Source organism: Brassica napus, chromosome A1 (genome assembly GCF_020379485.1).
Source record: "Brassica napus cultivar Da-Ae chromosome A1, Da-Ae, whole genome shotgun sequence".
Classification (NCBI taxonomy): Eukaryota; Viridiplantae; Streptophyta; class Magnoliopsida; order Brassicales; family Brassicaceae; genus Brassica; species Brassica napus.
The window spans coordinates 21,784,777-21,795,251 of NC_063434.1; the positions used below are offsets into that span (position 1 = coordinate 21,784,777).

Below are 10,475 nucleotides of genomic sequence, written 5' to 3' on the forward strand. Positions count from 1 at the left end.
ATTGATATTTTCTACATTTTAATATAAATTTCAATAATTTTATTAGTATTTTTTTTGTATTGTCTTAAAATAAATCATCTCATTTTATAAAAACAAAACAGTAATTTCGAAAAATAAATTTTAACCTAAAATACACAAATCAAAAACCAAAAACTAAAACTAAAAACCAAAAACTAAAAACGAAAATCAAAATCAAAATCTAAAAACTAAAACTAAAAACTAAAATCAAAAACTAAAATCTAAAAGCCAGAAACTAAAACCAAAAACTAGTGAAACAATCATCACCTAAGTCAGATCCCTTATTCTTCAGCTCTTCTAAAGCTTTATTGCTTTATAGTACCGACATTCATTTGGACCACATGCAGATTCCTTACTCGGTCTTTAAGCTTGCGGGCCCTTCCTCTTGTACTCGACAAGATTGGTGGGTGACACTGTTGAGATGGTTATGAACTTTTGATGTAGAATGAATTGATACATGGTCTGGACAGTACAATATTGTTGGTAAAGAGCGCATAATCAATCATGCAACGATTTTGTTTTTAAAAAAAAAAATTACATATCTACTTTCACACGCAAACTTTGAATCTTTTATTGGAAACAACACAAATAATGAGAATAGTGCATCTATATTATTAAAACTGAAGTACCTTTTGATACTGTTTGGATACAAGGATAGCAAACTTAAAAAAAAATTGATTGTTGTTTGGACACAAGGTTAGCAGGACAAAACGTTTTCTTTGCTGACTTTATTAATGTCCTTTTCGTAATTTAACAATATACACAGCTTTAATCAAATTCGAAATCAATAACATCCGTATCTCCTTAAAAGCAATCGAGATCCTCCATAATTAGTTACCTAAATCATTGCAAACAAATATAACAATATATTAATGTATTCCGTAAGAGAAAAAAGAATATACCCAAATATCTATCAATCATACAATCAAGCAATATCTTAATGGTTAGATTTTCCTTGTGATATTTAACGTGCTTACCAATTTTCGTAACCATATATATATAGATATCCCTCTACGACTCAATTTCTTCATCCTCAACCCATCACCAAAAAATAAATTTTTACAAGATATGTCGAGTAACGCGAGTTGTAACCTGCTTAAGGATGTCAAGCCTTACAAAACCGGGTGGAGAGTACGTGTGAAGATGCTTCATTCCTGGAAACAGAACTTTGGAGGAGAAACACTTGAGTGCATCCTTGCAGATGAAACAGTAGGAAAATATTTTAAACATATATATTTATATAGATTACAAAACTGAACGTACTTTCATGATTAATGTATGAACTACTCATTTTTAAATTATACTAACCTTGGTTTGTTCGCAAGGTTGGCAATTCTATTTGATATTTGTGATCCAACGGTTACTGATCTTTCTTCTCCAACATGACCAATTCTTATCAATGACACCTTCATCACCTGAAAGCATACAAAAACATAGAAAAAATAGATTGATCATTGAATCTTTAGTAGTCAAACATGACAGTTTTTTCACAGCCAATTACTAAAGGAAAGTGAAGATACACTACCTGATATGCAAGACAAGTTGTTTATGCTTTTCATTCGTTTGTTTCAGTCTTTGTTTTCCTTCACTATGTGTTTCATATCAACCGTGTAAAGGATAAGACATGCTTTTAGTAAACACATAATAATTTCAAAAGAACAAGGAAAGAGTTTTAAAAGATGTAAACCTGAACTATCACCCGCTGCTTGTGCTCTTAGTAAAATTATGAATAGAGAATAATGCTTCGTTAGGATCATCTCTGGAACACAAGTAAAAAGACAAAAACATTATCAACTATAAATAATCAAAGTTGTCTTTTTCCTTTTGTGAGTTATAGAAGTGACAGAACAACCAATGAATATTCAAAATAGAAACTAGAAGAAAAAAAAGAACCTACCAAACAGAAATCGTTTAAGAGAAATAGAAACCTAACTTTGCTTCTGTCATAATTCAATAGAAAGCGTTTAATCAAATCATCTCCTTTTTCTTCTTTACGGTACCTTGCAATGATTCCAATATCTGGCCATCATGTAATTGAGTTTCGATGTACACAAAGATTCCAAATTAACACTGACTTTATCTATTACATGTTAATCTTCAAAGACTTCGGTGATGGCCAATCTACTATTAGAGATGCCAGATCTAAAAAATATTTGAACAATTTTTATGATTAAAAACACCTAATCGTTCACACTGTCAATTGAATAAAAGAATATAAATAGTCTAACCTTTTATACAATAAATCGATGAACAATCTGATGATCATGGATTAGGATTCCTCCGATTTTGTATTTGATATTTTTTGAGTAATAATCGAGACGGAGATCAGATCAAAGAGAGAGACAGTGAAGGGGCGACGGAGAAGTTTATGAGAAAGCAAAAAAGTAGTTGAGTTTTACGCATACATTTTTTTTCCGGAGTAATTAGTTGGATTAGTTGGACCAGCCCAATTCTTTAAATAATTGATAGACTAATTTTTTATATACTCTAGCCCAGTTTTATGACCCAATTCACTTTATTATTTAGTTTAAGCCATTTGTTTAAAATAATTGACATATTAATTATTTAAATAAAATAAAGTAGATTTATGGTTGTTGTTTCTTTGTGGTGAAAATAAAAACAGAAACTATAATATATAATATATAATATAGATTCTAATCTGCTACAATACAATTTTCAAGAAAATAAAATATCATAAAACTATAATAATTCATAGAAAACTACAACAAAAAAAATTAAACGTTTTTTAAATAAATAAACTAAAAAACCCAGTAAGTTAATATATGAATCTTACACTTATATCAAATTGCATCAAGTTATAGAATTATAGATATAATATTATGTAGAGATTGAAAAAGCTCTTAATATAACATTTTTACATTATAAATCATATATATTACTCTAAATGGAATTTACAAAACATAAAAATATAAATGGACATTTTATAAAATAAATGGTTTATAAATTTACATTGAACAAAATTTAAATCCAGCACCCGCGCGGGGGCGCGGGTCAAAATCTAGTAAAGATTAAAAATGATTCATCTACTCTTGATTAACTCTGAGCAGAAGGGAAGCAATGAAATGGATCGCCGAGTGCAGCTACATTTCCCGGACGTGAAAACACTACCTGTAATGTTGTTGATACGGATCGATGATCAAGTACTCATATAAAGTCTTAATCGAGTGACACTGAGGAAAGAAACATATATGGTTCATGTTCATATGTGTTACCTGGTAGTTTCCAAGGGTAAGTGTCTTGAATCCAGCTGCACAATAGTCAAAATAATATTCCCATGTCCTTATGAACTTATCATCAAATCCAAGATCAATGATTTGTCTGCAAAGATAATAGTTGGACGTATAAGCAAGCATTTATGATTCCATAACAGTAATCCGAGGATTTGCTTTGGCTTACTTTTGTCTTTCCAAGAAAGTCTTCCTCCAGCATCTCAGTGTCTGGTAGTAATGAATCCCAATGTTCTCCACGTTTTCAACGCTGTAGTTTCTTCCGCATTAGATAGGTCAAAGGAAGAGAAAGCAGAGCAAATTTCACTTGAAGGCTTGAATTTAACATCTGATAATATAAATTTTTTTACCATAACCTAGAGGAAGATGCCATGGCTGAAGTAACTCTGCCTAAAGAAGGAAGGCATCCACCAGGGAATATGTATTCTTTAATGAAATCTGAACTTAGTCTGTACTCATCGTAACGCTCCTCCGGTATTGATATGAACTTTTATGGTCAAAACATTATAAAACTTTTATGGTTGTGATAACATGAGAGTAGAAATCATAAGTGAAAAAAAAAATTGTTACCTGCAATACAAAAATGCCGTCTTCTGCAAGTGCAGCTTCACAATGAGTGAAAAATGTCTCCATGAACTCGTGGCCAACAGCTTCTAGCATCTCGCTGAAGTATCCAACATTTTTATGCCATAAACAGAGATTAAAAAAGTTATATATAGCTGAGAAGAGAAAACCATATTACCAAGATATAATCCTGTCATATTTGTGAGCGTCAGATAGTTGGCGATAATCGCAGAGCTCAAACTTAATCCGATCCTGGTGATCCAGAAGTTTTATTGTTAGTCATAGCCTTAGACATCAGAAACAAGATCCAGAGATGGATTCAGCAAACCTCAAGTCCAGCTTCTTTCACTTTTTGCTCTGCATATTTAAGTTGTTCAATAGATAGAGTAACGCCAGTGTATTTGCATCCAGTTCTTCTCACAACTTCTATGGCCAAAGTTCCCCACCCGCACCCAATTTCTAAAACCTCATGGTTCTTCTCTATTCTTGCCTGAAATTTCCCACTCTGGCCATTAAAGAAAAGAGAAGAAAAAATCCTGGTTCTTGTTCTAAATCAAAAAATGATATTCCATATATGTTACCTTATCAATCAGAAGAGATATTTTTCTCATTTGTGCAGTTCTCAGATCCTCATCATTCGACTAGTACATGAAAATGGACAAATTTTAGTTAGATTTATGGGATAGTAACTAAAAAGCAAACAAAAAATAGTGTCACCTTGAATACCGCAGAGGAATAAGTCATGGTATCATCCAAGAACAAAGCAAAAAGCTCATTACTCTACAACAACACCCAATCCATGAAGCAAATTAATCACAAGCTTGGCGTGTGAATGTTTGTTTGAGACAGAGTCAATGTGGGCATAAGGAAAACTTACAAGGTCATAGTGACGAGAAATGTTCCTTCGAGCTTGAGTTAATGTGTTCTGCCTAGAGGCATGCTTTAGAAAATGCTTTGCAGATGCCAAACTGGCAGTCAGAAACATTGGTGTCCACCATCCCCTGTGAGACCAAACACAACTTTTTGTAAGCAAGTGAGAGCCTACTTAATAGCTTAATAAATTTAGGTCTTTCTTTACCTTCTCTTAGCATGATTTGAGTTGTTTGAGTTTAATTCTTTGTTAGCAATGAGTATCTGCAAGTTTATTGTGATCAAGAAGATAGATGTCATAAGGTTTTTTAACTCAGTCTTTATGCTTCATTAATTTGTGTTTTTACCATACCATGAGCAGATCCAAAAGTCCTCTTTCTTTATCAACAAACGAAAAATCTCCATTGATATAAGCATCAGCAAGACCTAAATCTGCTTGTGTCATAACCTGTGTGAAAAAATAATTAAGAATCAAGCTCTTGAGACAAAAAAAAAATAATAATTCACTGATTCAAAGAGCTCTTCTAGAATCTGTGTCCTAAGCGCTAACCTTCCAGTAAAACTGAGGACTGTGAATCACTAGGACAGATTTTAAGTGACATCTTGAATTCTTGCCGGCGAAAGTGTACACGGATCCTCCTTCTTCAAGTATTCTATTAAGGCCCAACTAATTAGTAAATGTAACACTGGAGAAGCTAATGACAGAAATAAAATATGAAGCTAGCCATTTCAGACAGAGGAGAGGACTCACGTTACACAACCCGTCGATATGAAATTTCTCAAGAATCTAGTAAAGAAAAACCTAGCCCCTTTCTCGGTTAGAGACAGGACCATGTGTTTCGGGTTGCTCAGGGGAGTCACCATCTGTTTCCCTAGCAAACCTTGTGCAGCCGCCATACCAGCCTGACATAATATTATCAAACTTCCAAAGTTACCGAAAAAAAACTCATCAAGAGGAACACTGAACTGTATTAATTATGTAATTGAGCAATGCCTTTAGTCCGTCTTCATGGAAACCATATCCTGCAAAAGGGTAAAATGAATATTGACAGGGATTAAACGAATGGTTAGCCATTTTATTGAAAGTTCTTGTGGATCACATGTACAAATGGGTTAGTCATTTTATGAATAAGAAACAACAAATGGGATTTTCTAGTCAAATTTTGTGTCCGTTAGGCTTTTCTAAGAGAAGGTACAATGAGTAATTTTTTTCTTAAAACAAATTTGAGTAGCAATACAAAATCAACTCGTTACCTTGATATGCACCACAGAACCATATACCACGCTTCCCTTGAATCTTGTGCAGCTCTTGAGAAGCTTTCCAAGTGGAAACAGAGGGCAGAGGGTGACCAGTGGTCCATTTGAACAATGTTTCCTTCGGGGTATGTTCAGGATTAATGGTGAGAAAGAATGGATCACGTTCTTCTCCAAGATTCTGCAACAGACACACACGCTTTCAATATCATTTTATGGTATGCTAATAGTCCAATTGAGCCAGTTTACCTGAATTATATTGAGCCAATATGTGAGGCTCGCTTTATTTTCAGAATCTCCTAGGAAATTCCAAGCGCTCCAAGCAGAAGTGTTCCGTGGCATCAGATCAGTGTCACGATGGAGATAAAGATCGCTACATATGTACGAAACTGAAACATATTAATGAATCTAGGTTAAGCTGGGTATTACAGATATGAGGTTACCTGTAAGCATACTGGAAAGCACCGAGAACCCTAGTTTCATCATGTGTAACTTGATCTCCAAGCAATTTCAGAGCATCTGGTGCATGCACAGCTAATATGCATTTATCGTATACTTCTTGAGATCCTTCTTCAGTAGTTACTATGACACAACCATCCTCAGATGTCGCAACAGATTCTACTTTGCAACTTGTTCTGAATTTACATCCTCGTTGCTCCAGTTCTGCCCTTACCTGATCCGCACGTAATATAAGTAACGAAACAAAGTATATAATATATACACACAAGTATACTGAGAAATAGAACCTTTGCCACATATGTCTGAGAACGTCCAGCAACAGTTAGCCATTGTGGCCTCCCAAATATCTGAGAAAGAAATGATAAACGAAGTTAAGAAAACACTTCATTTTGGGTAAACACTTAGAAAACAGTTTAACAAATTTATGTATTAACCTGAAGCAAATGGTGATTGCGACAAAATGAAAGAACAGAATAAGCCGAAAAGTGAAGGACACTGTCTGCTGGACATGACCATATCAAACTACATACTGGTACCTGTCCAATAACATAACTTGAGCTTTGAGTGGATTTTTATTTTAAACATTGTTTAGGATTTTATCTGTTGTCCAAGAAACTCGCAAAAACATAATAACCCACCAAGTAAGCCTTTTGAAATAAGTCAGAGTAACCATGAGACTTGAGAAACCCTCCTAGGGTTTTTGTTCGGTCCATGTCAAGGTTACGCTCCTGATCTTCTAAATATTTTAGGACGTCTTCCTTAAACTTCTTTATTTCTGTGATCATTTTCCAAAAATACGGACTGAAAATGTTTCTCTTCTGAGCAAACAAGCTGGAAAGGCTGCGGCATCCCCATTCGCAACCTCGGCCACTGTCAAGGCTTACTGAGAAAGACATGTCTGAAACCTCCATGTCTACTCCTAGGTTCTTGAAGAATTCTATCATGTTCGGATACGTAACCTAATCACATATACAACTAGTTTATTACTTATGAGTTACGACCTATCATATCATAACCTAGATCGAACCGGCTCAGGGAGAACATAAACACCATAATCAAGCTACAAGAAATTTTACACATTTAGCCCACATATACATCATTTTATTTTTATCATTGGGATTATGAAATTCGCCTATATACAGTACTATAGTTTTTTTACTTAAATGGCAGTTTTGTTAAGTTGCTATTAACAAATAGATGATAACTCGCGCGCATGCGCAGGGTGTTTGTTAATTAAATGATTTTAACATTTTGAAACACTACAGTTTTTATCGATTGTAAAATGACGAATACAAATGTTGGTCTCTTAAATTTATCATCATTGTTGGAGAGTTAATGTATTACAAATCATTTTAATTATTCTTAAGACTTCACATGTACAAAAGAAAATTAAGTTTTTCGGCTGACACAAATCACCAAAACCAAATAGGCAAACATCGATTGTATAATGACGAAATATGATTAGGTTTTTCTGCTATCGATTTGTTTATTATTGACTCTTCATAAATGATTTCATTTTCTACCTCTGTAAAATTCTGTTTTCGTTATCGCCTCTGTTTAATTGATATGAGTTTAATTTCTTTTTTAACTTATTCTATGAATTCGGTAAATTACATAAGTGTCAATTTAAAAAGATGGTCATCTGTAAAATTAGTTTCACTCCAGATACATATCTAAGAATAAAAAATTTGAAGAAAATCACCGATAAACTCTTTTAACATGTTAGTGTTCAAATCTAATATGTCAAGTTGTTATAGAATATAAGTGCATATTTGAAATATAAATGTCTGTCTAGTATATATTCACCAGCTCGGTCCTAAAATCATCTAATTCCACAATAATAAAACAAATTACTTATTTTATTAGCCTACGCTTTTGAGGTTTAGTTATTTAAGAGTATACATATAAAAAAATATATAATCCTTTATAATTCTAGTATGTGTAAAGTATGTATAAACTAATAACTATTTGATTTATTAAATGGAAAACCAGAAAACTTATACTAAATAGTACAAATCTCTCATTTTTACAATTATAATAGCTAGATAGAGTATTAGAGAGAAACAAATATTAGACGAATGATCAAATCTCTCATTCTTCAAAAAAACTCAAAAGGAGATGATTAGAATTTTGTCATGATATTTCATTAAAACTTTTTAGGAATAAAATGCAAGACTAAATTACTTAATATGAATGAAATAATATATATAGTGCTTCCAATATTAAAAATCACTTTGATTTGAGGAAGTGTGTTTTTGGGATTGTCATAATCAAATAAGATATTAAAAAATACCTATTAAAAAAATAATTTATATACATAAGAGTAACACATAAATCAAAACCAATACCTTTTGTTAATTTACAATCATGTTTTTGATAAATAAATCAAAACAATCATTTTATTTACTTTATATGTTATAAATTAGACTTTAGTAATATTGACATAGATATATAGTATATTTTAATATAAATATTTATTATTGATACTTCCTACTCATATGGTTTTTTAACATTTGTATATTTACTGTAAAAAAATTTAAACCGTTAATTACAAAACTTTTAATGTGATATTTTTCAATACAAATTTCAAAATTAATATATTAAGATCTCAATAACATTTTCATTGCAAATTTTGAAATTAACATATTTATGTACTTTTATATAGTATATAATTTATTTCAAAAGATATTAATATATAATATATATATATTATATAAATATCTATTAATGAAACTTCATATTCATATGATTTATTAGGGATGGGCATTTTATCTGATACCCAAACCTGTATCTGAATCTGATCCGAAAATCTGAACCGAAGTAGCAAAATATCCGAACGGTTATTGAATTCGGAGAGACTGGATATCCGAACCTAAACGGGTAATATTCAAACCCGAACAGATATCCGAAGATAACCAAACATAAATATACTTAACCATATATTTCTACTTTACTTCTCTCATTTTATTCAAAATAGTTATATTAATGATGCACATTGCTCAAAATTAGATAATATACATATAATTATGGACAAAATTATTTGCTACTCACTTAAAATACATATCAACCTCTTGTTTCTTGCATTAACAAAAGTTCATCTAAAATTTTAAAAAACAACTAAATTAGTTTCTGTCTATTTTTAAAGTTTTATCTTCAAACTTATTAATAGTTTAATCTTATAAACATTTTAAAATCATTTAAGTTAAAAGTACATTTTAAATACAAAAAATTAAACAATAAATCATTTATTTATTTTTTCTTCAAAATTAAAATATTCGAATCCGACCCATAATATTTGAACCCAAACCGAAGTGTAGAAATACCCGAACGCGGTCTATACCCTTATACTGAAATATCCGATACGAATCCGAACGGGTATCCGAATGTCCACCCTACGATATATGATCATTTGTATCTTGCTTGAACAAAAAAAAAAGTTAAACCATTGATCACAAAAATTTCAGTGTGAGACTTTTACCATTTTTAATAATTTGAAGTCATTTTAAAAAATTCAAAATATAACATATAAAAAATATAATTTTTTATTATATGCTTAATGTGATTGTTTAATTTCTTTAATAATATAAAATTAAACAAAAGAGAGAGAGATGATACAAAAATTGTTATCAAATATGTATTATTCATAATCATTAATTGTCATATATATGTTAATCATATTAGGTAATTCCGTAGCTTTTATTTAAGGAAAGAAAAAATATTCTTTTGTACACTATTAATTATTTGATAGTTAGTTTAATAAAAGTTATAGTATATGGTTATATGGACCCTACAAGAATATCGATCGACGAGCGTTAGTCAAGCTTTACGCACGGATTGAATAATGCTCACTAGGCTTCCTATATCAGCTTTCGCCTTACTCTAGCAATCCTAGCTCAATTAGGACAGATTCATGGTGAGATACAAGTGATAACTTGTGTTTACAACTTCTAGGTCAAGTTCTAACTAGCTAAACTAGAAACATCTACATTAATGACAATCCTATTGATGAATATCACAACTAGCAATCAATAGTTGCGGTTAATCTCTCACTACAAGAAAACA

General features: G+C 31.5%; 2 protein-coding genes across 2 annotated transcripts; both read right to left on the reverse strand.

The window, feature by feature from the left end:
• Positions 1 to 607: 607 nt before the first annotated feature.
• On the reverse strand, positions 608 to 5,577 carry LOC106353112 (tuberculostearic acid methyltransferase UfaA1). Its single transcript, XM_048736840.1, has 16 exons — positions 5,452 to 5,577; positions 5,251 to 5,353; positions 5,053 to 5,148; positions 4,909 to 4,964; positions 4,708 to 4,831; positions 4,548 to 4,610; positions 4,412 to 4,471; positions 3,837 to 3,856; positions 3,436 to 3,516; positions 3,252 to 3,357; positions 2,247 to 3,147; positions 1,706 to 1,777; positions 1,544 to 1,606; positions 1,327 to 1,433; positions 1,111 to 1,212; positions 608 to 856 (listed from the first exon to the last, which is right to left on the reverse strand). Exons 1-11 carry the CDS (start codon positions 5,562 to 5,564, stop codon positions 3,073 to 3,075), a joined length of 897 nt encoding a protein of 298 aa, XP_048592797.1. The 5' UTR covers positions 5,565 to 5,577; the 3' UTR covers positions 608 to 856; positions 1,111 to 1,212; positions 1,327 to 1,433; positions 1,544 to 1,606; positions 1,706 to 1,777; positions 2,247 to 3,072.
• A 72-nt stretch (positions 5,578 to 5,649) lies between these two features.
• Positions 5,650 to 7,324, reverse strand: LOC125576662. Its single transcript, XM_048737219.1, has 7 exons — positions 7,052 to 7,324; positions 6,848 to 6,949; positions 6,701 to 6,760; positions 6,398 to 6,627; positions 6,204 to 6,327; positions 5,955 to 6,135; positions 5,650 to 5,723 (listed from the first exon to the last, which is right to left on the reverse strand). Exons 1-7 carry the CDS (start codon positions 7,322 to 7,324, stop codon positions 5,650 to 5,652), a joined length of 1,044 nt encoding a protein of 347 aa, XP_048593176.1.
• Between the last annotated feature and the right edge of the window lie 3,151 nt (positions 7,325 to 10,475).

Excerpts from the sequence above, each read along its gene's own strand:
- LOC106353112 (XM_048736840.1), bottom strand. The coding sequence starts at position 5,564 with ATGGTGACTCCCCTGAGCAACCCGAAACACATGGTCCTGTCTCTAACC. Across the intron at positions 3,857-4,411 it reads TATCTCTTCTGATTGATAAG|ACGGCATTTTTGTATTGCAG; the intron begins GTAACATATATG and ends CACTTGCAGAAG. Across the intron at positions 3,148-3,251 it reads TTACCCTTGGAAACTACCAG|GTAGTGTTTTCACGTCCGGG; the intron begins GTAACACATATG and ends ACAACATTACAG.
- LOC125576662 (XM_048737219.1), bottom strand. The coding sequence starts at position 7,324 with ATGGAGGTTTCAGACATGTCTTTCTCAGTAAGCCTTGACAGTGGCCGA. Across the intron at positions 6,761-6,847 it reads GCAATCACCATTTGCTTCAG|ATATTTGGGAGGCCACAATG; the intron begins GTTAATACATAA and ends TTTCTTTCTCAG. Across the intron at positions 6,136-6,203 it reads ATTGGCTCAATATAATTCAG|AATCTTGGAGAAGAACGTGA; the intron begins GTAAACTGGCTC and ends TGTCTGTTGCAG.